Source organism: Pleurodeles waltl, chromosome 9 (genome assembly GCF_031143425.1).
Source record: "Pleurodeles waltl isolate 20211129_DDA chromosome 9, aPleWal1.hap1.20221129, whole genome shotgun sequence".
NCBI lineage: Eukaryota > Metazoa > Chordata > Amphibia > Caudata > Salamandridae > Pleurodeles > Pleurodeles waltl.
In genome coordinates this window covers 1,092,171,525-1,092,198,892 of record NC_090448.1, presented here as the reverse complement: position 1 = coordinate 1,092,198,892, position 27,368 = coordinate 1,092,171,525, and the positions used below count along the sequence as shown (strand labels likewise).

Below are 27,368 nucleotides of genomic sequence, written 5' to 3'. Positions count from 1 at the left end.
TAGGTTTTAGAAACAATTCAGGGTTTCAAAATAGATTTCTCAGAAATCCCCATTCAGTACGTTCCTCCAAGAGACTTGATTTTTAACTCAGACTAACAGAGTGTGGTAAACAAAGAGATAAAGTCTATGCTGATTAAAGGGGCTACTGTAGAGGTGAACAAACAAAACAGATTTTTTGTAAGTACACTCTTCTTGGTGGAGAAAAAAGACAATGAATGGAGACCCATTATAAACTTGAGGGACTTAAACAGATTTCTAGTTTACAGACATTTCAAGATGGAGGGTATCGTTCTCTTGAGAGTAATGCTGTTGAAGATAGATTAATTGGTAAAGTGGATCTGAAGGATGCTTACTTTACAATGCTTATGGTAAAGAGCCTTATCTTAGCTCAGCTGACAGGTTCCAATTTAGCAATTTGGCTACCTTCCCTTCCATTTGGCCTATCCTGAGCACCATGGTGCCTCACCAAGGTGATGAGGGCAGTGGTAGTTTGCCTGAGAGACAGGATATGGTCAATAATTTATTGGGAAGTCTAGGTTTTATTGTGAACAAGGAGAAGTCTATTTTGATCCCATCACACACGCCGGAATGGTCAGGTTTCATGATAGACACAGTCAATGTGGTTTTACCGATACCAGTAAAGAAGGTGACCAAGATAAGGAAGGAGATACGCTATGTACTCAAGAGAGGTTTTGACACTAAGGAAAATAGTAAGGCTTTTACTATCATGCATTGCAGAGAGTGACAGCGAGAGCCTTACGGGCAGGCTGATTGTATGGAGAGAACATAAATTAGACCATGAGGCAAAGATGGAATTAGGTTGGAAGTTAGAGAATTTAGATGCCTGGAACCTTTTTGGTTGTACTTCATTTTGGAGTCAGATGCAAGTCTAACTGTCTAGGGTGTACGTTTGGGTGTACAAAAGACTGGTGGATTGTCGTCAAACACCGAGAGTGAGCAGTGCATACATTGTTTGGAGTTGACAGTAGGTCTCTATGCTCTCATTAGTTTCAGACGTTATTTGCAATTTGGACAATTGTTCTGCAATGGCCTATATAAATTGATTAGGAGGCACAAGGTCCCTTAGGTTGTGGAGTTGGCAAAAGAGCTTTGGTTGTTTTGCTTTGAACAAAAAAATCAGTTTGTGGGCTGAGTATTTGCTTGGGAAGGAAAATATAACTGTGGATTGGAATTCAAGGCTTTTGAGGGATTACAGTGATTTGAAGTTGATCAGGATTGCTTCAAGAAGCTAGATCAATTTTGGGGTCCTTTGGAAGTAGACATTTTTGCAAGCAGGTTGACATTTCAACTAAAACATTTTTACAGTTGGATGCTAGATGCACAGGCTCTAGCAGTGGATGCTTTCTCACAGAGTTGGAAGGGGACAATAACATGTGTGTTCCCCCCTTCCTAATGCTTCAGAGGTTCCTGTAGAAAGTGAGGAGAGAGAAATATGTCCTGGACTAGTACCTTCATTCTGAGTGTTGCAGGAGTGGTTTCCAATGCTTTTGAAACTCGTATGTGAAATATCATTTTATCTTTGTGCAATGGAGGTTTTTTTAAGAGACGTCTACTTCAGACAGGGGCTTTGAACTGTCTTGTCTGGAAAGAATTGAGAGATCTTCAGGCATGTCAGGACTTTTGGGAAAGGCTGAGGAGTTACTCAAGAAGTCTTGGGCACCAGGTACTCGGCGCTGATATAAACAAATTTGGAAATGATGGGTAAGTTGGTGCATGGAAAGGAATTTGGATCTTGTGGAGGCACCTGTAGTGCAACTTTCTGTAGGAACAACTTGATAAGGGCCTCAGTTATAGAACAGGGAATTGATACAGATCGGCAGTCTCTGCTGGACGCAAGTTAATGGTAGGAGTGTAGGGAAGTATGCGTTCTGTTTGGGTGTGCTTTAGTGGGTGAACTCTTGAGATATTGTTTTTCTTTATATGAAATAGAAAAAGGGTATTGTGATTTTTGGCTGTTATGAAATACATAAACCTAGCCCCCACTGTTTTTTTTGGAATGTCCACCAAAATCACATATTAGCTTGCAACATTGGCTTGGTGTCTTCGAAATCTACTTGAGTGCAATAGGGGCAAATAGATTCAGACTACAACGGAAGAAGTGTTTGCTTCTTCATTAGTTGGTGTTTAATGCTTATGAGGAACTGCATGACTATCAAGAGCCGGTAGAAAAATTTGAATCTTGTTTTAATGACTTACCCCCTCTGGTAGTTTTGAGGGACAGGTTTTTCAGAGATCTCAGAGTCAGAGAGAAAGCATTGATTCCTACATCACTATATTGCATCAACGTATTCTAAAGCTCCAGTTTGGAGAGCGTTGTCCAGTTAGTCAGAAACCAATTTGTGAGTCACTGTTGTGAATGAGGGATTCAGCAGAAACTGTTAGCCATGGGGAATCAGTATCTGGAAAATACAAGTCATAATGATGAAAGTTTTGAGACTTCACATATTTCTGTGAAACAGTATGATGAAAGACACACAGAAACCGTAAGAACTATTAATACCAAGACTAACAAGGCTTTTAGGGTGCTCACTGGTCTGAACAAATCTTATTTAGCAAAATGAACATACATTTTTGTTATGGTTTCCCACCACTCAATAAGGGGAGTAAACCATGGCCTGCCAGGAATGCTACCTGTAGATTATGTAATAAATTGGGTAAGTTTTCCAGCATATCTCAAAGTGTTAAACATGGTGTGAATAAGGTGAAGTGGTGCATGAGAAGAAAGCTCTCTCAAGCACAGCTGTGTCTGTACACGGTGAGGTGCTTGATGTACTGTTAATTGAGAAGGATGGAGACATTTGATCTGGCGATCCTATGGAGTTTGTTGATCCATATGCTGAAATCAAAGTTGGTGACAAAATTCTTCATCCATTTGTTGATTCTGAAGCAAGAACAACCATGATCACCAGTTATCTTTTCACAAGCGTTTGGGCACAGGGAACCTCACCCCCAGACAGGTCTCCCATTTCGTTTGAAGGAAGGAGTATTGATTTGATGGACTTTTTTGAGGATGTTCTTGAAATTAGAGGGAGGTGCAACCAAAGAAAGAATTATGTGGCTTTTAAAATATTACACATTTTAGGTTGGTTCCATCAGGGGTTTTTGGCATGGTTTTGAGGTCTGGGCCAATAATCAGGTACTAGCTATTCATGAATAGAACTGGTTGAGAGTTTGTGTGGCCAGTTCACCAAAGTTATCACAGAGGTGTTTTAGGCACTATAACTATAATGTTTAAGCACATGATCAGAGCAAAAGACATTACATTCCAACTAAGCATAAAGTGTGGGGTGCTACTTTCAGAATCAGGGGTGAACTGGATAAAGAACTTAACCAGTTGTGCAAGCGGGTTATTATTGAATCAACTGAGTCTTTCCTTTGGCTTTCTCCCCTGGTGGTGGTGCACAAACAACAGTGGGGAGCTTAGGGCTTATGTCAATTTACATAGTTTAAAAAGAGAATTGGGTTGACTCTCATAAATTATCTAAAATTAGTGAGATTTTGGCCAAGTTAGGAGGAGTTGTGTGCTTCACCAAGTTAGGTCTGGCTTCTGCTTACCAGGTCATTTCAATACCAATGAATGCTACCTGGGCTGTCATCCGCAGTGTCTCATATTCACATGATTATGGATCACATGATAAAATACATCAAAGGTGTCACTGTTTTTCGAGATGGCATCATAATGTTTGCTCCCATATGGGTGGAGCATGATGGTATTTTGAAACATAAACTTTGGTTTTTCAGTAGAGAGGTGCGGTCCTAAAGAAAGACAAATGTGAGCTCTTGAAGAAAGATATTGGGTACCTGGGTCATGTAGTTTCAAAAGATGATATATTCTAATGCCCTGGGTTGGTTCAGCCCATCAAAGATGCTGCTTCTCCTGTTGAAAAGACTGGGGGCGTGGCTAGCTGGGCCAACATGGCGGACGCTTAGTTACAGAGCTCTGTCGAGACTCCTATAAATCCTGAATTAAATGCACCTTCCCGTGGACCTGGATCGTAATCCAGGCACAGAGGAGCTGGACGCTTGAAGGGGGACACCCGACCTGGTTTTCGTTCGCCGGGAGCCGGTTATTCCCTTTTCCCCGATGCCCGTTGGGGCGGGGCTGCGAGAGGCCTACCGGTTCCGCAAGGAGACCATCGGTGGCGAGTGGGGATGACGCCACCCCCGAGGATCTGAGAGGACTCCGGAAGCCGCTGGGGTTCCGGGGGCCTTCCTCACCTGTCATAATTTGTGCCGGCTGTCCCTGGGGAAGACTCCGAGCGGGACCCCGCCGGATGGCTTGTCCGTGGTCCGGGCCCAGCCGCGAGGTGTGGAGTGGTGACCGGACCAGACCCACGAGAGACGTCTCCGACTCGGGGCTCGCTGCGACTGTGTGGGGGGGGCCCGCCCGCCCCACATGAGGAGGATACCTGGCCCGGGCTCTCGCTGTTGGATGACCGGTCCTGGACTGTTAATGGGCCGGTCAGAACGGGGCCAGGTCGGCCTATGCTCCTTGTGATCTGGGGGCCAGCGGATCGGTTGAGGGGAGACAAACTCGGCCTCTGTGTGATCGGGCCACTGCATGTGCCACGGCTCCTGGTTGCTCGCCCTGGTGAGAGACCAGGCTGGACTTGCTGAGCGGTCGGGCATGACCGGAGCCCGCCCGAGTGCGGCGCGGGGGTGCCGGAGCACCTCAGCGGTGAGTGACATTCTGAGCTGAGTGGAAGGGTGCTTTGGTCCACCGGGGTGCTGCTGGCCTGGGGCTCTGGGCTGCTGTGTGGATTGGAACGGCTCCGTATGCTGTCTGGCCATCCTGAAGGGGCTCTGTGGGTGACCCGGTTGAGCGGAGCAGTGATATGGGACTCGGGGGTACGAGGAGCTGCCCATCCTCTGTTTCGGGCGGCAGCGCTGAGGTGGGTTAACCCTTTTAGACTCACCCCGGCTGATGGATGCCCGCCGGTATGGCCCAGCTGTGTTGACCCAAGGACACGGGGCCTAGTGGGGGTGCCCTCTTGATGTTTAGCTCTGGCATTAACTGTTGGGACACCCTGGTCCCTTGCAATGATTCACTCCTGAGCTCCCTGGCCCTTGCCCCACCAGAGACAGTTGAATTTATTTGACACTCTAGCACTCTCCCCCGCTTCTGCATCAGAGATCACGGACTGGGCACACTGGCGCAAACACTAGCTTTCGAACGCAGCATGGGCTGTGCTGATGATGGGGCCTCTATTTGCGGACACTGGTAACTCTTTCTGGGCATCTGGCGTCCTTTGGCTGGGTTTGGGGAGAGGAGGCTATTTCTTGCACCAGCGATAGAACCCCTGGTCCCCGCTGCTTGATCTGTAGACCTGGGGCCCGGACGCTCCCCCTGGATAAGTCTTGGTACATCGGCTGACCCTGATGAGGGACACCACCTTGGTAGGGCTCGGAATAGTCAACATCACTTTGGAGGCTGAGAACGCTGGGGGGAGTACTACACTTGCGTTGCTAGCAGGGACTCTTTCTCCTTTAAGGGTTGACGTGCCCTTACCTTCCTCTGCGGGCTCAGCCGATGTCACCGTTTGCTGTAACTGAGGCAACGTGGTCTCCTGTCATGGAACTGGGTGTGCTAATGGGACTTTGACTTTGGGCAGTAACTCATTGTGTTCTGGTGGGGGACTGTCCCGAGTTGGCGCTGCAGGGATCCTGCATCTGGTTAGTTTGTGAGGATGCACTTGAGTTTCTTTTAGGTCAATGCTTGGACTACAAATACGAGTGTGCTTCTCTGGATCTCATTGTACCCAGAAGTGCACCCACACCCGTTTGTGACACTGAGGCGAGCGGCCGCACCCTTGTTTGATGCTTTGATCAGAGCTCTGTGACTCCCGGATGACTTCCAGAAGTAAGACCGCGCAACATAAAAGCGCGAGTGACCTCGGCAACAGAAAAATGGAGGTCCCCGTGCAGTCCACGGTGCAGGCTACTCTTGAGCAGATCCTGGGTGCCATAGAAGACACAAAATCTACCTTGAGGCATGACATTAACCAGGTGGCGGTGGAACTAGGCTTGCTGAGAGCAGATCATCACACATTAGTAGACAGGGTGAAGGAAACAGAAGTCACTATTTCTGAACTTACTCCGAAATATGATCATCTTGCAGCCACGGTATCCCACTTGACTGATCGGGTACAGCGCCTGGAATGTCGAGTGGAAGATGCGGAAAGGGAGGAACCGTAGGAATAACATACGAGTGGTGGGCCTTCCGGAGGGTGTAGTAGGGTCTAACATGGTGGAATTTTTGGAGGGATGGCTCCACACGGTCGTGGCACCAGATCGCTTAACTCCCTTCTTCTCCTTAGAGAGGGCGCATAGAGTCCCTTCCAGACCCCTAGAACCGGGCAGACCTCCTCGAGTAGTGGTTGCGAGATTGATGCATTATAGAGATAGAGACTTCCTGCTTCAGAGAGCTCGAGAGGCTGGGCCTTTCGCCGTCGAGAATGGAGTGGTGACACTGTTCCCTGACTTTACCCTGGATGTGCAGATGAAACGTGCCTCATTCGTGGCCATCAAAAAGACCCTCCTGGATGGCAGAGCCTCGTTCTTACAGACGCCTGAGGAAGCGTGCGAGTGGTTGGAAACGAAGGGGCTCGTAGAGGGTCAACGTAACCAGGGAGAACAGTCCAAAAAGGCAGGCCCTGGAGGATGGAAGAGACGGCATAACAGGGATCGGCGCCCAGCGGGTCCGACCGCGGCCCAAAATGAGTCAGGACGGAGGGAGGCACTGGATGCAGCGCTTTCAGTGTTGGGGGGGCGTCCTCGGCAGACGTCAGTGATTGAGTGGGTGAAACAAGAATTAGAGGAGGTCAAGGCTCTGAAGTCCTATGACACATCTTTAGCTTGCATTGTCATGATCGATGCCGGAAATGTTGGTCTCGGTGTCAGGGCAGGATGAATTCACTATTGGTTATGCTTCTCTGGGTCTCAGGAAGACAGAAATGCTATATTCTATGATCAAAAGGGAAATGTTGGGCTGTTTGGGAACTGTTTAGAAGTTACCAGCGCATTTGTGGGGAAGGAGATTTTACAATCTCAATGACCACATGCCAAATGTTTACCGTATCAGAGGTGACAATGTTAAATGCTACACACCTTACATTACCAGGATTCCTCTCCAGGTTGAAAAAGAAGCTGCCGAGGGAGAAGGGTACAAGAGTTTTTTTATTATGGTCGTGGATGCCAAGGAGCAAAGTGCCATAGCTGACAGTGAGTGGGGTTCTGCTTCTGAGTGTGATTCTCTGTTAGTAGACATTTTTTCAAAGAGCGTTGGCCTGTAGAAAAGAGCTGTCAGGGTGGTGTACAGCCTTTTGTCAAGATGTCTGTTGAGCTTACAGTAGAAGACGGGTTGTTATTGCCGGCCGAAAAGTTGGTTGTCCCTGGGGAATAAAGATGGTCCATTGAGTGTAATGCCCATGAGGATCATCTGCACTGCACATTGACTAAACAGAGGGCTTGTGCTGCCTTTTGATAGCCAGGAATGGACAAGAATATTGGGGAGTTGGTGAAGGGTTGTATGCTATGTGCTGGCTACAGAAAATAACTAGTGTCCTCTTCAACCCATCAAGTTATCTTCTGGTCCTTGGGTTAAGGCTAAGGCCTCTAATGTTATTATTATCACTACAAATAGGTACCTGGCTCTCATTTGCTCTCTCACTGCCTGCCATTCCTATCCCTAAGTCAGGCCCTCAAATCCTTACACTCTTTCCCACCTCTTGATTTACACAATCTATGTACTGTTTCCTGCTTGCCTCACTTTGCAGTCTACTTGGCTTCCCTGCCTCTTCCTTGCCAACTGGATGTCTAAGCTCAGCAACCTACTACTACTCTGTTTTGGCGAAGATCATAACATAGAATCTATTTTGTTTCTTCCTTTTCAGTTTCCTATCATATTTAAGTTTTGAGAGGTGCTAAATCTGTAGCCTGCATAACGTAACAAACGCTTCTCTGTATGTGTTATGTATGTAGGTAATTACATGTCAGGTTGTCTGTGTCTGCTGGCTTATGTGCCTACAGGGCTTTCATTGTGCAGGACTGAGTGAGCATGGATTTCTGTAGGTATGTAACACTCCCTTCATATTTACATGTGTGTGTCATATTTCAATGTGGATGGGTATGCTGTGCCTCAATGTGTGCATGCACAACAAAAAGGGCTCAAACCTATTGGCTTTGTAAATGCTTGTTGTTGTACCACATACTCTATGTTGTAAGTTGCTTCCTAATGAATATTTGAAATTTTAAGTTTATTTTACCATACTACTTGTCTTTAAATTCACACAGCGCTGCAGTGGTTTTGATTAACAATATATGGGGGGAACCACTTTGGAAATACATATAATTTTACTTACATAGATTATGGAATTTAGATTGTAGCTTGCAGTTAATAACAGATCTGCATTTAGACACATGGACCCCCCATTCAGCAAACATTATTTAAAGCCAAGATTAAGGAGGAGTGTTCAATAGTCCCATTTTACGTCAAAGCCTACAAGGCAGCACAGCTGCCTTGTTTGATGAAGACACCTTTAAACATTCTGAAAGCTTCCCTGGGAATGCATTCCACTCATTGCTTACCACTGACATTTTAGTCTTTAACTCACATTTGCTTACTTTCTATTTTCCAGTTTTATCTGTTTTAGGCTGTCCAGCATGTCTTTGTCCATCCCGTGAACCATCCCCTGCTTCTGTTGATCCTTGTATTCTTCCACAAGTATTCTCTTTTTGTACACAGGCCTTTTAATTGTGTTCTTATCTTGTCACATTTACTGTGCATTCAAAGACAGGTCAAATATCAGGCTCTATCAGGGAGCTTGGTGTTTTCTTTTTCTGACTTCAGAGTGAGAGGATTTATATGACCATCTTGCTGTGAAAAAATATGTGACAATCTTGCCGTGAAAGGAATGGCTGTTTTCTAGCACACAACAAAATGTAAATGTCATCAAATGAATTGTGCCGATATTTTACAATATATCTGAATTAAGAAAGCACAAATGAAGCACATTTTTTGTGATTCTGAAGTGTGGTGCTAACAAATATTTTAATATAATCTAAACAAATCTATAAACTAGGTGATGACATTTCCTCACATTATCGTTTGAGAGTTGTATACTTTTCTCAGGAAAACTGTGTCTGTGCAAATGAAAATGTATTGTCTGTAGTGGCAATGCTCGGCCACACTATGCATACTCCACTTTATGCCACTCCACTCTACTCTGCACATCTCCACACCACTGCAGTTTACTCTGCACCACACCAGTATACGCCACTTGACTCTGCACCACTGCACTCTACACTGCTACACTCTATACCCCTCTACTCTGCACCACTCTACTTTATGCCAAAGCACTCTACTATGTGCCAATCATATGCTACTATACTCTATTATGCAACACTCTAGGCCACAGCACTCTACGCCACTCTATTCTTCTTTGCACCACTGTGCTCTACGCTACTGCTCTCTACACCATTTCACACCACTGCACTCTATGCTGCACCACTCCACTCTACGCCCCAGTGCACTCTATGCCACTACGCGCTGTTCTGCAACACTCTACTCCAGACCACAACACTCTACTTTACACCGCTATGCTCAACGCCAGTGCTCTCCACACCCCTCTACACTACTGCACTCTACAACACTCTGCACCACTGCACTCTACAACACTCTACTCTGCAACACTCCCTCTCCACCACTGAACTCTACACCATTTTACTATGCACCACTCCACTGTATGCAATTGCACTCTATGCTGCACCAATGCACTCTGTGCCACTATACTCTGTATCACTCCACTCTATGCCACCCCACTCTAAGATACTCTACAGTGCTCCACTCTACGCCACTGCACTCTATTCTGCACCACTACAATCTAAGCTACTCTACTTATGCCACAGCACGGTATGCCACTCTACTCTGCACCACTGTATGCTACTGCACATTAGTACAACCATACTTGACTCTGCACAGTTGCTCTCTGCACTCTATGCCACTGCATTCTATGCTAATGCACTCCAGGCCACTTTACTCTGCACCACTCTAATCTACACCATTGCATTTTTTAATGCTGCATTTTATTCCGCTGCATTGGATGCCATTGCATTCCATGCCGCTGCATTCTATGCCATTGCACCCTATGCCACACTTCTGTGCCCCATTACACTCTATGGCAATGTACTCTATGTCAGTCCACTTCACTCCACTGTACACTACTCTACGCGACTCCTCTCTATGCCACTCAACTACACAACACTCTATGCCACTCCACTCTCCTGTACAACACTTCGCTCTACGCTACTCCACTCTACGCCACTCCACGCTACAACTCTCTACTCCAGTTTGTTCCAATCAACACTACTGCACTCTACACCACTCCATTCTACAGCCTACTTTACTCTACACAACTCCCTCTATGACAATTTACTCCATTCTGTGCCACTCCACTCCAATCTACTCTATAACACACTACTCCACTCTACACCACTCCACTGGATACCACTCTACTCTATGCCACTGCATAACACTCCACTCAGCTCACAACACTCCCCGACACTCCACTCCAAGACACTCCACTCAATGCCACTCTACAACGCTGCACTCCATGCCACTCTCCTCTTGGCCACTAAGTTTTAGCCATGCTGAACAGCAGCCACACAGACGTACAACATGGCTAAAACACATTGGCAAAGCCAACAGCTCTTGCTCAAGCGAGACCTATTGGCTTTGCCAATGCTTGTTTACATCTGGACTAGTGACAGTGTGACCTGTTTCTCAGACCTAATAGGTTCTTACAGAGAAAGAAGGACAAAAGTTAAGATCCTCTTAGCCATTAGTTGTCAGTCAACATTTAGCACCCATTGGTTTGTTAAAATGCCTGACAAAATGTAGTATAATTTGTATGTGCCCTGGATCATTTCATTGCTGCAGTAGACAGATAGGTCCACATAGAGTGGGGACCTCACAAACTGTTACCAATGTGCATAAGGACAGGGGATCTTTCAAGGACAAAGGAGAAATAGTGGGGATGGAACAATGTCACAGGTAGTAGAGAAATATCATTCTTGCATGGCGTCTAACGTGAATGGCAAAGACAGTGCTGACCTGCTCTCTGTCTGAACAAGGCAGAAATATGAGTATAACCATTACTGCAGGGTGTCTTGTACATGACCCTCAAAGTAACTGGGGTACCAGAGTTTGGCACCAATGAGCTGTTAACTGCATATTTGGAAAAACCAGATGTCCTGTTCGAGGACCAGAATGCACAACAAGTTGGGCTTGCAGAGATGTGCATAGATGGGCAATGTGTCTACTGCACACACACAAACTGAGTTACTCTTATTTCATCGTACCTGCATGTTCTTTGGCGTTGAATCTCGGTGTATCTTGTATTGTGTGCTCATGTAGGCGGGGAGGTAGTCTGGGCTTCCGGAAAGAGAAAAGAACTGCTGATACCTGCAAGTATAGCAAATCTATACTGCATACAACCGTGAGAGTAGAGGTTAGTTCTCTTTGTAACCCCTTGGGTGACGAGGATGTACCGTTACGTCCTGCACCTGGCCCTCAGGGGAAGCGCTAGCACTCCCCCAATAGCCTCCCACCCTCCTCCCATGGGCAGGGATGGAAGGGGAATCGCATCCCCTTTCCACCCGACCCCCATTTAATGACATCAGCGTGCAATCGTGTGCTGACATCATTAGAGGCCGCCATCGAGCTGGAAGCCATTTGGTTGCAGCGCAACAACAGAGAAACAGGTAAGTTTCTCCTGCGGCCAGAGGGGATTGTTAGTGAAAGGGGCATTGGGGGAAAGGAAAGGCCTTTCTTGTCCCTCGATGTCTCTTTCAGCATTCCTGCTGCCCGATCGTGATGCAATCAGGCAGCAGGAATGCCCACTAGACACCAGGGATTTCTTTTTTGGACAATTTCATGTTGTGGGGAGAGGCCCCTTAGGCAAGGGGGCATAATGATTATCGCTGTTCCTGCCCCCCTTGGGAGCAGATCGGCCTATTATTTTTAGGCCAATCTGCCCCCAAGGGGGGCAGAAGCCACTAGAAGCCAGGAATTGTTTTTGTGTGTGTTTTTTTATGTGGGTGTTGGCCCCTTGGGCAATGCAATGTTAGGCAGTTCTGCCCCCCCTTGGGGGCAGATCGGCCTTTCATTTTTAGGCCCATTTGCCTCCAAGGGGGGCAGAAGCCACTAAGGCACCAGGGATTTTTTTTGTTTAGTTTTTTTTTGTGTGAGGAGCACACAACTGTTGGACATTTCTGCCCCCCCTTGGGGGAAGATCGGCATATTTGTTTCAGGCCCATCTGCCCCCAACGGGGGCAGAAGCGACTTAGCACCAGGGATTTTGTGTGTGTGTGTTTAGTTTGGGCAAGGGTCACCCCCCCAAAGGTGGCGCAGAACTGATGGCCATTTCTGCCCCTCTTAGAAGCAGATCGGCCTAATTTTTCTAAGCCCATCTGCCCCTGTTGGGGGCAGAGACCACTAGGCACCAGGGAAAATTACTAAATGTTTGGTGGCCGTCTGTTTGTCAACTGGAGAAGTATGTGCATTTGTGATTATAACAGTTTATTTCTCCTTTTTCTTCTAGTTCAAAGCTGTTGCTTCCTTTGCTGTGACTCCTTGCGGTTTTGGCAGTGGCAGACCTGCAGTTTGCATAGTTGCATGTTTTAGGTAAGACAAAACTATTGACCTCAAAGGATTATTGTTGCCATGCATGAATGACATTTTTGTAAGTGGTGTACAATATGCAGGATTGTGTGCGAAATGGTCCTTTGATTTGTGCACAATGATATTTGTTTTGTCTTATGTCTAATTTTCTTTCTAGTGGGATATCATTGGTAATTGCTGTGGCTGTGCAGAGTAGTTGCTGGTGAGTCTAGCTTTTTCAGGCAAGTGAGTGGTATAGTTTTTGAGTACATAACTCTTTGTGATAAAGCCACACTTTGTGTAATACTTGTTTTAGACAATGCTGGTTGCTGTAGCCGCATTTGTCAAGTTACTTTTTTTTAGAAAGGATCATGGCTAGCCGCAGGGTGACTGCTCAGGAGGTTGTTGGTATGCTTTTTGAGTTGTCTTCTGATCATGATTATGAGACTGACTCTGCATCTGAGGCAGAGGAGGAAGAGAGATTCTAGCAGTGAATTTTCTGTCCAAGAAGAATCTTCTGATGAGGAAGCCACTCTCAGTGCAGATGAAGGGCCTGTTCTAGATGATGACACTGATGTGCCAGTAGTGCAGCACCCTGGGGCTGAAAGGTTTCCCATTGGAAGGCCTGAACTCTGGGTTGCCCCAAACATGGAGCAGTCACAGTTGCCTGCCTTTACTGGTTTCGCAGGGTGTAGAGTGAATACAGAAAACTTTTTTGCCTGTCAATTTCTTTGAGTTGTTTATGGACGATGTATTTTGGAAGAGATTGCTGGGCAGACTAATTTGTATGCAGAGCAGTATTTGAGGGACAACGCTGCCAGACTTAGGCCACAGTCTAGAGCTACCCAGTGGATTCCCACAAATCTAGAAGAGATGAAAAAGTTCTTGGGTTTGACTTTTTTGATGGGGTTGATAAGGAAACCATCACTGGCTTCTTATTGGTCTACAAGTCCCTTGAACAGCTATATTTCCTGCAACCATGACTCGTAATCAGTATTTGCTTCTTCTTCGGATGATCATTTTGTTGACAATGCTTTAGCCTTGCCACAAGATCACCCTGATTATGACTGTCTTTTTAAGATTAGGCCTATCCATGATCACTTTGTAGATCGGTTTTCAGAGGTCTATGTTCCAGGCAAAGACATGAGTGTGGATGAGTCTTTGGTCCTGTTCAAGGGTCGTTTGGTTTTTAGGCAGTACATTCCTAGCAAGAGGGCACGGTATGGAATTAAATTGTATATGCTGCTCGGAGTTAGTGAGAAAATTGTGTGGGAACTTGGTAGACGACTGTTTAACAAAGGTCACCATTTATTTGTAGATAACTTCTATACTGGAGTGCAGTTGTTCAAGGAATTGTTCAGAGTGGTCACTGTTGCTTGTGGTACAATCCGTTCTAACCGGACATTTTTGAAAACTAGACGCCCGGAGGAGTCCAGGAAGGTGTGGCTTGCGTGGATCCCCAAACATTTTCTTACCCATACTCCCTGCAAACCTCAAAATGTGCTGAAAAAGCATATTTTCCTCACTTTTCTTTGTAGGATCACCATGCCATACGTACACAAATCTCCTACCACCCAGCATTAACCTCAGTCAACCAAGTAAAATTATACTTCACTTGTGTGGGTCCCCAAGCAGAGTTAGCCTAAAAATTTATTAAAAAAATTGTGCTTATCAACTCGCTGTGCTATCCCCTCAATCTCTACACGTTTTTGGCCTTTTCCTGTTGAAGGCACCCACACAAGTGAGGTATCATTTTTATCGGCAGAACAAGGGGAACATTAGGTGGTAGGAAATTTGTACCAGCACAGTTATCCTACAAAGAAAATTGTGGAAAATTTGATTTTTTTGTAGCTATACTTGAGGTTTGCAGAGGAGTCTGGGTAAGAAAATGTTGGGGGATCCACGCAAGCCACACCTTCCACGACTGCTCCGGGTGTCTAGTTTTAAAAAAATTCTGTGTTTGGTAGGTTTCCCTAGATGACCATATCATCTCGGACCAAAAACGCAGGTGCCCCCCCCCTGCAAAAACAGGTAGTTTTGTAATAGATAATTATGATGTGTCCACATTGTGTTTTGTGGCATTTCCTAACGCAGGCACTGGGTCTAACCACACAAGTGAGGTACCATTTTTATCAGGAGACCTGGGGGAACGCTGGGTAGAAGGAAGTTTGTAGCTCCCCTCAGATTCCAGAACTTTCCATCACCGAAATGTGAGGAAAAAGTGTTTTTTTGCCAACATTTGAGGTTTGCAAAGGATTCTGGGTAATAGAACCTGGTGAGAGCCCCACAAGTCACCCCATGCTGGATTCCCCTATGTCTCTAGTTTTTAGAAATGCACAGGTTTGGTAGGTTTCTCTAGGTGCCAGCTGAGCTAGAGGCCAAAATCCACAGCTAGGTACTTTGCAAAAAACAGGTCAGTTTTCTTTGGGAAAATGTGATGTATGCATGTTGTGCTTTGGTGCATTTCTTGTTGCGGACACTAGGCCAACCCACACAAATGAGGTACCATTTTTATCGGGAGACATGGGGGAACGCTGGTAGAAGGACGTTTGTGGCTCGCCTCAGATTCCAGAACTTTCCATCACCGAAATGTGAGGAAAAATGTTTTTTTTGAGGTTTTCAAAGGAATCTGGGTGATAGAACCTGGTGAGAGCCCCACAAGTCACCCCATCCTGGATTCCCCTAAGTGTCTCGTTTTTAAAAATGCCCAGGTTTGGCAAGTTTCCTTAGGTGCCGGCTGAGCTACAGGCCAAAATCCACAGCTACGCACTTTGCAAAAAACAGGTCAGTTTTCTTTGGGAAAATGTGATGTGTCCATGTTGCGTTTTGGGGCATTTCCTGTCATGGGCACTGGGTCTACTCAAACAAGTGAGGTACCGTTTTTATCGTGAGACCTGGGGGAACGCTGGGTAGAAGAAAGGTTGTGGCTCCCCTCAGATTCCAGAACTTTCTATCACCGAAATGTGAGAAAAAAATGTTTTCTTTTTCCACAATTTGAGGTTTGCAAAGGATTCTGGGTAATAGAACCTGGTGAGAGCCCCTCAAGTCACCCCATGCTGGATTCCCCTAGGTGTCTAGTTTGTAAAAATGCACAGGTTTGGTAGGTTTCCCTAAGTGCTGGCTGAGCTAGGGGCCAAAATCCACAGCTAGGCACTTTGCAAAAAACAGGTCAGTTTTTTTTGGGAAAATGTGATGTGTGCATGTTGTGTTTTGGGGCATTTTCTGATGCAGGTACTAGACCTACCCACGCAAGTGAGGTACTATTCTTATCAGGAGACTTGGGGGAACACTGGTTAGAAGGAAGTATGTGGCTCCCCTCAGATACAAGAACTTTCCATCACCGAAGTGTGTGGAAAAATTGATTTTTTTCCAGATTTTGAAGTTTGCAGAGGATTCTGGGTAATAGAACCTAGTGAGAGCCCCACAAGTCATCCCATCCTGGATTCCCCTAGGAGTCTAGTTGTTAAAAATGCAGAGGTTTGATAGGTTTTCCTATGTGCCGGCTGAGCTAGAAGCCAGAATCCACAGCTAGGCACTTTGCAAAAAACAGGTCAGTTTTCTTTAGGAAAATGTGGTGTGCACATTGTGCTTTGGTGCATTTCCTGTTGCGGGCACTAGGCCAACCCACACAAGTGAGGTACCATTGTTATCTGGAGACTTGGGGGAACACTGGGTAGAAGGATGTTTGAGGCTCCCCTCAGATTCCAGAACTTTCCATCACCGAAATGTGAGGAAAAAGTGTTTTTTTGCCAAAATGGAGGTTTTCAAAGGAATCTAGGTAAGAGAACCTGGTGAGAGCCCCACAAGTCACCCCATCCTGGATTCCCCAAAGTGTCTAGTTTTTAAAAATGCCCAGGTTTGGTAAGTGTCCCTAGGTGCCGGCTGAGCTAGAGGCCAAAATCCACAGCTAGGCACTCTGCAAAAAACAGGTCAGTTTTCTTTGGGAAAATGTGATGTGTCCATGTTGTGTTTTGGGGCATTTACTGTCATGGGCACTAGGCCTACCCACACAAGTGATGTACCATTTTTATCGGGAGACTTGGGGGAAAGCTGGGTAGAAGGAAGTTTGTGGCTTCCCTCAGATTCCAGAACTTTCCATCACAGAAATGTGAGGAAAAAGTGTTTTTTTGCCTAATGTTGAGGTTTGTAAAGGATTCTGGGTAACAGAACCTGGTGAGAGCCCCACAAGTCACTCCATCCTGGAGTCCTCTAGGTGTCCAGTTTTTACAAATGCACAGGTTTGGACGGTTTCCCTAGGTGCCGGCTAAGCTACAGGCCAAAATCCACAGCTAGGCACTTTGCAAAAAAAACAGGTCAGTCTTCTTTGGGAAAATGTGATGTGTCCACATTGTGCTTTGGTGCATTTCCTGTTGCGGGCACTAGGCCAACCCACACAAGTGAGGTACCATTTTTATCGGGAGACTTGGGGGAACACTGGGTAGAAGGACGTTTGTGGCTCCCCTCAGATTCCAGAACTTTCCATCACTGAAATGTGAGGAAAAAGTCTTTTTTTTTGCCAAATTGGAGGTTTTCAAAGGAATCTCGGTAATAGAACCTGGTGAGAGCTCCACAAGTCACCCCATCCTGGATTCCCCTAAGTGTCTCGTTTTAAAAAATGCCCAGGTTTGGTAAGTTTCCCTAAGTGCTGGCTGAGCTAGAGGCCAAAATCCACAGCTAGGCACTTTGCAAAAGACAGGTCAGTTTTCATTGGGAAAATGTGATGTGTCCATGTTGTGTTTTAGGGCATTTACTGTCATGGGCACTAGGCCTACCCACACAAGTGATGTACCATTTTTATCGGGAGACTTGGGGGAAAGCTGGGTAGAAGGAAGTTTGTGGCTTCCCTCAGATTCCAGAACTTTCCATCACAGAAATGTGAGGAAAAAGTGTTTTTTTGCCTAATGTTGAGGTTTGTAAAGGATTCTGGGTAACAGAACCTGGTGAGAGCCCCACAAGTCACTCCATCCTGGAGTCCTCTAGGTGTCCAGTTTTTACAAATGCACAGGTTTGGACGGTTTCCCTAGGTGCCGGCTAAGCTACAGGCCAAAATCCACAGCTAGGCACTTTGCAAAAAAAACAGGTCAGTCTTCTTTGGGAAAATGTGATGTGTCCACATTGTGCTTTGGTGCATTTCCTGTTGCGGGCACTAGGCCAACCCACACAAGTGAGGTACCATTTTTATTGGGAAACTTGGGGGAACACTGGGTAGGAGGAAGTTTGTGGCTCCTCTCAAATTCCAGAACTTTCCATCACCGAAATTTGAGGAAAAGGTGTTTTTTGCCAGATTATGAGGTTTACAAAGGATTCTAGGTAATAGAACTTAGTGAGAGCCCCACAAGTCACCCCATCCTGGATTCCCCTAGGTGTCTAGTTTTTAAAAATGCACAGGATTTGTAGGTTTCCCTATGTGCCGGCTGAGTTAGTGGCCAAACTCCACAGCTAAGCACTTTGCAAAAAACAGGTCAGTTTTCTTTGGGAAAATGTGATGTGTTCACATTGTGTTTTGGGGCATTTCCTGTCGCGGGCACTGGGCCTACTGAGGTACCATTTTTATCGGAAGACTTGGGGGAATGCTGGGTGGAAGGAAATTGTGGCTCCTCTTAGATTCCTGAACTTTCTATCACCTAAATGTGAGGAAAAAGTGTTTTTCTGCCAAATTTTTAGGTTTGCAAAGGATTCTGGGTAACAGAACCTGGTGATAGCCCGACAAGTCACCCCATCCTGGATTCCTCTAGGTGTCTAGTTTTTACAAATGCACAGGTTTGGTAGGTTTCCCTATGTGCCGGCTGAGCAAGAGGCCAAAATCGACAGCTAGGCACATTCCAAAAAACACGTTAGATTTCAATGTAAAAATGTGATGTGCCGATGTTGCATTTCCTGTCACGGGCATTAGGCCCACCCACACAAGTGAGGTACCATTTTTATGGGGAGACTTGGGGGAACACAGAACAGAAGAACAAGTGTTATTGCCCCTTGTCTTTCTTTACATTTTGTCCTTCCAAATGTAAGAGTGTGTAAAAAAGACGTCTGTTTGAGAAATGCCCTGTAATTCACATTCTAGTATGGGCACCACGGAATTCAGAGATGTGCAAATAACCACTGCTTCTCAACACCTTATCTTGTGCCAATTTTGGAAATACAAAGGTTACCTTGATACCTATTTTTCACTCTTTATATTTTACCAAATAAATTGCTGTATACCCAGTATGAATGAAAACCCATTGCAAGATGCAACTAATTTATTGGCTCTGGGTACCTAGGGTTCTTGATGAACCTACAAGCCTCTTATATCCCCGCAACCAGAAGAGTCCAGTAGAAGTAACGGTATATTGCTTTTGAAAATCTGACATCGCAGGAAAAAGTTAAAGAGTAAAACATAGTGAGAAATGGCTGTTTTTTTCACATCAATTTCAATTTGTTTATTTCAGCTGTTATTTTCTGTAGGAATACCTTCTAGGATCTACACAAATGACCCCTTGTTGAATACAGGATTTTGTCTACTTTTCAGAAATGTTTAGCTGTCCGGGATCCAGCACTGGTTTCACACCCATTTCTGTCACTAACTGGAAGGAGGCTAAAAGCACAAAAAATAGTAAAAATGTGGATGTCCCATTAAAGTGCCGAAATTGTGTTGAAAAATGTGGTTTTCTGATTCCAGTCTGCCTGTTCCTGAGAGCTGGAAAGATGGTAATTGTAGCACAGCAAACCCTTTGTTGATGCCATTTTCAGGGGACAAAATACATGCTTTCTTCTGCAGCCATTTTTTACCGTTTAAAAAAAAAAAAAAACGAAATTGTAGCTGCATTTTGGCTAATTTCTTGGTCTCCTCCACGGGAATCCACAAACTCTTGGTACCTCTAGAATCCCTAGGATGCTGGAAAAAAGGATGCAAATTTGGCGTGGATAGCTAATGTGGACAAAAAGGTATGAAGGCCTAAGAGCGAACTGATTCAAATAGCCAAAAAAAGGCCTGGCACCTGAGGGGGAAAAGGCCTGTCAGCGAAAGGGGTTAAGACCAGCTTGTACACAAGATGGTGCCATTGTTTTTCTTATTGCCTACAATACTTGGTGGAGTATGTAGCCAATTTATATTCTGATGTATGTATTTTCCCTATTTGAATATACTATTTTAGGTTAGCTTAAAGTTAGTTGTTTGGGAAATCAACCTCACTTATCAGTATGAATAAGGCTGATGTGTGCGCTCTTCTGTTCTGTAGGCATGACCCCGGGTGTCCCAATGGGAGTACTAAAAGAGCTGGAGGCTCCTCTCAGTGACATGACTACCTGTGCAAGGTATGTGTATGGCTGTAGTCTGCCCCGAGTGCATGTATTTCTAGGTAATATAGATGACAACCAGTGTGTGATGTGCATTTGTCTTTGGGTTGCCCAACTGTGCTTCCGGAGATTGTAGTGGCTGGTGTGATGATCTGTTGTAAGGCACAGAACTAAGTTTATATATTTGGCTTATTGATTTAGTGCATTAGGGCCCCACGCAGTTCTTATGCCAGTCAAGTGGAAAGTGTAGTATGCGATCTTAACATTTCTGTGGGCTAACCTTCTTCAGACCCTGCTGTGTTTTTCTGCATCTCTACATCCGTAAAGTCCGCAAGTGCATGGTTGACAAAGACACAGAATTCAAGAAGCCTGTTGTGCCTTCCTCAATACATGGTTCTAGGGATGCGGAGCTAGGGAAGAGACGATATTTCCAGCAGAAGTTGAGAAATAAAATCTAGGTAGCAATACATATATTTTCAAAAGAAAACAAACATATATATATAGACTAGCGCTGCCAGAACAGTATTTGTTCTATAAAAAAGCCTTCAAAGTAAGCAGCCAGGAAAACTGAAACAAAACTTCAGAGAGTACATCCAGCAGAGACAAGTCTGCAAATTTAAAAAATCAGCGCCACAGGCAAAAAAACACGGAAGAGCTCCTGGACTGCACGGAGAACACTCAAGAAGCCTAAGAAAATGAAAAAAAGACTACTGGGCATTAAGGATACGCCTAATTGTTTCAATATATTTAATAGTTTCTCGTTTTAATAAGGTCTTGGCACGTCAACTCACCAAACAATAATCATTAAAACATTATGTGTGATTAATTAAAAATGATACAACAACACTGAATGCCCGTAAAACAGGTTTGTACCGGTGCTAATTAGAGAACGTAAAAACGGTAGTCACGGTACGCCGCCTAGCATAAACAAATCTAAAATCACATAAAAAATTAAACACTTTAAAACCATCCATACATTTTCAATACACCATTTAGTCACCCCTCGATATGCAATATTTCGCTGTTCCTATTCTATTCCATCTTCAGCATTCTGAAGGAAACACAGCGCAAATGTAAAGCTTATGATCTTCCTACGATTTCCAGAAAAATGGCAGAAAACGATCATTCTATCATACAGAGTTGTTTTACATGAACTGACCAAACGAATAGCACCAGAAACTCATCTGTGCACTTTTGCCGTAGGTCTAAGAGCTAATGCTTTCCCACAGATAGCCCTGCCCTTTCCCAAATTAATAACAGCCATCAATGGTGAGTTTTCGGAATGACAAACATATATGCAAATATCCTCTAATTAAATTAGATGTAAACTGACCACATACCCATTGTGGATATCATGAAAACTTGACTTGATTTTACTATGCTGAGTTGATGAGCTCTTCATATTATGTACTACATTTATACTGATGATTTTAGGAGTTATATGGTGTTTTCACACATTTATTATCTTCAACATATTTCTCCCCAACACCAGAATAGGTTTAATAACAATGTATGTCTTTAAAATATGTGGATTACCTACATTCACTAAGAAAAGCTTTTAATTTTTGTTTTTTTTAAATAAACACTGTATTTTACCATTGTAATTGCTGCTGAAACCTCTTAAAACCCTATTAAAATTACTCCAAAACATCTCAAATCTATTAACCCCCATGCAATTTGTCAGCTCATCATCTTAAATATCTTAAAACATAAAAAAACATTCATATAGGCTCATGAATTCAGGTCTGTTTCTTTGAGCCTACTTTTTCACCAAGATTACAGTAATTTACGATAATGTTCTAGGAATCCAGCCTATTTCTTGATGTCAAATTCAAAAGAGATTCATTTACATTTTTGTACAGTGCAATATACACGTTTGAAAATCAACAGAGTTTACAATTTAGAGATTTGAGGGGATATAAATCTTGTACAAAATTATGGGGAATGACAATGCAAAGTGTTTTAAAAACACAATTTATATTAATTAATATGAAGATAATGGAAGAGACTGACTAAAGAAGAATAGGTCTAAAGGGAGTGTAAATGTTTCCAATAAAACACATTATAGCAGGTATTTACCAGCTACTACTCAGTGTGGATTGATTTCCCCCATTCAAATGTGCAGTCAGACAAAGATTAGTTCATGCTTTGCTTATGAACATAAGACACGGTGACCCACATGGATCCCCAGGATCTTGCATCTTCCAAGAGCATAATATTTGTTGGCTTTGTTTCAAAGACATTAAGGTCATATTGTCACTTGATGCAAATCTCCCAGTCGGTGCCAACATTTAAGGACAACTTTTCTAGGATTAATACTGAAGTCTTGGTGTCATAAACAAAAGCCACTTCGTTCTTCTTTTTGCCTAAAGCCCAACAGAAAGAAAAATAGAATGGGTGATTGAAAACTGCACGCAAAAGCACAGAAAAGAAATTAGTAACATAGTTGTAGTGAAATTATGGCATTTCATGAGAATGTGTCTATAATGACATCCTAATACAAGAGGACACAAAAACATGGAATGGCTCAGCTTTGTTTAAGATAATGCAATATTTATTTTTCTCTATAGATTATGGATGTTAGACACAACAAATGGATGTTAGACACAACAAATGTAAACAATGAATAGAAAATTGCAATTTTAAAGAACTAGTAATTGAAGAGAATACATAGAAATATCTGCTGATAACCTGAAAGTATCCTAATACCATAGAAATAAAAAGAACTCCAATTCACATTCAGAAACCTACAAAATGTCTTCCCAGATCGGACTGAACAGTTCAGATTTACAATATTTCAGCATCAATGAACTAGGTACTGATCAGTGCAGTAGTATATATAATGATGCAATATATGAGAACTTCAAATCTTTCTATATAGCGTTTAAATTACTTTGTAACTCTTTGGTGTGGTTTTACCTCAGAACAAACGTTATTATTGTTAGAAGCAAGCAATAACTCATTATCAGTAGCTTATAGAATGGGACATTCTTTAGTGACTCTCCAAGAAGATGTTGTGCTGAGACCTGAGCATGTATCCACTTACAAGATGATTGCAAATCGTTGCAAGGCACACAGGCAATGCTTGGTTGGTCATGTACACATTTATGTCATAATTACGGAAGAACTGGGAGGCCGTTCACTGGGGCCAAAATGTGTGAGTAAATTGAACAAGGAAAGGGAGAATTAAAAAAGTGTGCGGAAAGGAGACTGCAAATCAACATAAAGTTCTGTGACTTTTTAGAGGCACTTGGCCAATGGCCTCATTTTTGTGTGTTCTTCCTCCGTGATGCCTTATAACGCTTCGATTTGTAGCTGCCAGTAATTTATGTCACATATAATGCTTGGAAGTGTGCAATATCTCCATATAAACCTGAAGATAATACTCTTCATACATTGTACATACACACTAACATCCCATTGCAACTCCAAGTGTTAACAAATTATTACCATTCAATTGCAAGTGGTATATTTACAAAGCCAACGTAAACTGTATGGTAACAGACTATACTGAATGTTTGCGGCTCATGTTTAATTAATATTGTATCATGAAATATAGTCTGACATAGACGATGTTTGCAAAACATTGCTCCACTGGAGTTAATAATATAAATTCTACACCCAATGGAACAAGATAGTTTGAAATTATCTTTAGGACAGGATATTTATGTTAAAATATATTTAATTACATAATATCAACTAAACACAGAGTTCCAAAGTTTACTATTTAGACGTCAGGTCACATCACCTGGTACATTTTAGAGTTGAGCAGAACATCATTTGTTACAAGGACTATAGAACCCTCAGCTCTGTCCATAAATCATAAATGTCAAGCCACGTAGGAGTACCATGACTTTTCACTGACACTCCTTAACACTTTTTGTAGGGTAATTTAGACACAAGTAAATAATGAGTTTAAAACACTTCAATGAAAATAGCATTTGCATGAGGTTCCACAAAAAAGTTGCATGATGAAATATCAGAGGGAAAAGTATCACCGACAAATATCAAGGACATTAATATAATCTTCCTACATTTATATACACAGGGCAAAATATCAGCTAAATAAATATAAAAGACCAAAATATCATCACAAAATAGGTATGTATATTGAAATTTTAATGATGTGCAATATACTAACTTTAATATCTATTTACTCAAAAGAATTACATTAAAATACAAAATATATAACTTACAAAGATAAAATAACACATACTTTAAATTAAATGTAAAAATTAATACACATACTTTATAACAAATATGAAATAAACAGTAACAATAAATTGAAAATACTTATAAATAGCAGTAATTAAAACACAATATATATAGATATAACAAATATGTACAATAAAAAATATTACATTTAGAAAAGTATTATAATATTATTTCAAAACATAAAACTACATGCTTTTAAAAATTACATTAAAGTAACTTTTGAAATAAAATTACAAAAAAATCAACTTTAAAAACTATAAGCAAAAAAATCACATAAGAAAAATGCACTTGTAGTGGTCCAATTGATTATTCACACTCCATAGTAAGCAACAGTAAAAAAAAAAAAAAAAAAAAAAATAAGTTTTGGACTTTGGAGGGGGTCACATTTACTATTACCACTCCAACAAGCAACAGTAGGGAAAGAGCTCAATTTAGAAGAGGTCAAATTTACTATTTGCGCTCCAGCCTGAACAACAGTAGGGAAAGTGTTGCACTTTTGAGGGGTCAGATTTACTATTCCCATTCCGATATAAGGAACACTAGGGAAAGTAGTTAAATTTGGATGACTTTGAATTACTAATTCTAACATTAAGTTATGCAAGAGAAGAGAAAGGGAAATATATATATATACACACACACATATATATATATATATATATATATATATATATATATAATACAGCAAAGGTTCCTCAAATGTAAGGACACTCAGATGCTCTTGGATCAAAATGCAAATCGTTTTTAGTGGCATAAGTAAGTCCTAACCCAACACGTTTCATACGTAGCCTTGATGACTGTAGGGAGCAGGAATTAGCAAGCCTTTGACATACATATATTCTGTGACACACAAAAACAAAGGACAACTGTAACAATACTAAAATAAATGTGTTGAGAATGGCAGGCATCTTAACATAAAACACCAGGCATTAGCATAATACACTGATCAAATCATGCCATATACCTCACACCATATGTACAGTGCTGTTCTACCTCAGAGCATGAGAATATGTATAGCAGTTTCTGCTCACTACTGTGATCAAGGCTACAGCTGAAACGTGTTGGGTGAGGATTTAATTAAAACTGATTTGCATTTTGATCCAAGAGCGTCCCTATATTTGAGGAACCTTTGCTGTTTTATATATTGGGTGACCGGAGCCTGGCTCGGACTGCTGCATTAAAGCCCCTGACCTCTGGCTTCTTTTATGTTTTCTTAGATGTACTTCAAGCTTGGGGGCTGACCGCAGCATTTGTTTAGCCCACCTGCCTGCCATGGACATTTGAGTGGATTGCACAATTGGACAGTGGGGGTATGGGCCGAACCACATGGTGCCTGCAGCACTTGAAGAGAATACCATTTCTGCAACACAAGGACACGTTGGGTTCAGCAAGCGAGGGAATTACCCCAGTGTGCACAGGAGCTGAGCAGGGAGGTCCACCAGTGGAAGAGGGGGGGGGATTGTGGTTCAGTCAGAGGACCCATCAGAATTCGCTCTGAGTACCCAGTGAGTACTCCTGTTCTTTTCCGTGTGCCTGCAGTCTGGGGGCTCATTTGCTGGCCATGGGCTGACGGTGACAGAGTTGCGGGACAATACAAGAATACATGTTTTTTTCGCAACACTTGGATTCAAGGGGGAAACACAGATTGGATCGTAACACAAGTATGGTCTCAGCACTAGAAGCCAAAACGACTGAAGTATCTAACAAACTATTTGTTGCATAGACTGCTCTGGGTATAATGCCCCTAACACCAGTGAGAGCACTGACAAGAGTATGAGAGTGCCTTTACTACAGAAGTGATTAGAGCAATTACACAAGAAGGAAATAGCGAAGTGGTGGGAGGCAGAGTCCTTACAGAAGTACACAGATGTAGAGTGGGTCTTTAGAGGTTAGAGAAATTTTACCATACCGACATAAGAGGATCCAGATCCTGATATGTTAGAATGGGCAAATAATTCAAAGGAATGTTCAAAAACAATGATGAAAATCTTCATTAAGTATGCTCTTAAAGGGCCAACCGCCGAAGATGGCAGTCGAGTAAAGGCAGAGCGCCGGCCCGGCCTGCAGTGATCCTGATGCATAGAAGCCCTTGCTGGGGGCGAGGATTGAGCCCCCCAGCTACTCTGAGTGTGGGGCACTCAGGGAGCAAATAGCGCCTCGTGGGTGCACCTGATTGCCAGGTACGTGCCGGGCAGGCCCGATGCCAATGAGTCATCAAGATGGCGGCTGCGCAGGAGTGAAATCCCAACACGCTGCGAGAAGAGACCCCTCTACCGGCAGAGATTGAGGACGGGGGCAGCCCATGACAGGAAGGAGGGAGGTCGCGGGTGCCCCAGGCTGCTGAGAGTTTGAGTGGGTGGCTGCTCAAGATCTCGGACTCCGAGCAGGCCATGCAGGGACCGAAGGAGAGGAGCGGTGACGTTGGGCCCCTCTCTTGGCAGAAAAGGCTGTCAGAGAGGCTTGCAGCTGGAAGACCTGGTGGCCCTGAAGACAATGTGAGAAGTGGGGGGCAAGCAAAGATTAGTGCTCTGCCCCCAGCATTGAGGGACCGGAGGAGAACCGAGCAACCTGCGCACCTGGACCTTCACACCCATGCAGAGCCAGCTGAGGAAGGAGGACCTGGTTCGGGGGGCAGGCAAACCCCAGAGGGAGAAGGGGAAAAAAGGGACACCTGCGGTGGTGGTGCCCAAGCGGCAGTGGAAGCAGGGGGGGGGCGCTGATTCCCTGCTAAGGCCTGGAGGAACTGCTGATGGGGCCAGACCACTGAGGAAGCAACTCAGTGTAGGGGAGTGGTGTCTGCTACCCCCACGAAGATCTCCTTTTGTGTCAGCTAATGGAGCGGTCCCCATACCTGCAAACAGGTTGAAGAGGAAAGGCCCCGCTGGGACCGTGCGGAAAGTTCGCATTCTGGAGAGGGGCGGAGGCGCAATTGCAGAGGGGGCGGTTGGGGCCGGCCGATCTACCAATGTTGGTGGCAAGGGGCCCCCTCTCCGGCTGCTCTGCCAGACAGCTGCCCTGATGGCTGAAAGTCTGCCCGTGAAGCCCTCCAATGGGGAAACAACGCCTCAAACCACAGGCGCAGAGACCATTTAGCCCCGGCAGTGCTTGGGGTGTGGGGGAATCGATCCTGGAACAGCCTGTGCAGCCCCCCCAGTGCAAGCTACTCAACATAAGATATTGGAGATGACTGAGGACTCCAAAA

At 43.9% G+C, this 27,368-nt stretch overlaps 1 protein-coding gene across 2 annotated transcripts in view; it reads right to left on the bottom strand.

The window, feature by feature from the left end:
* Positions 1-20,678: 20,678 nt before the first annotated feature.
* GANC (glucosidase alpha, neutral C) overlaps positions 20,679-27,368 on the bottom strand; it is a 388,017-nt gene continuing 381,327 nt past the window's right edge. For both annotated transcript variants that reach the window (XM_069208780.1, XM_069208781.1), the window contains one exon: positions 20,679-22,320. In XM_069208780.1, the coding sequence (XP_069064881.1) occupies positions 22,211-22,320 (110 nt within the window). In that variant the 3' untranslated portion in view covers positions 20,679-22,210. The remainder of the gene's footprint in view (positions 22,321-27,368) is intronic.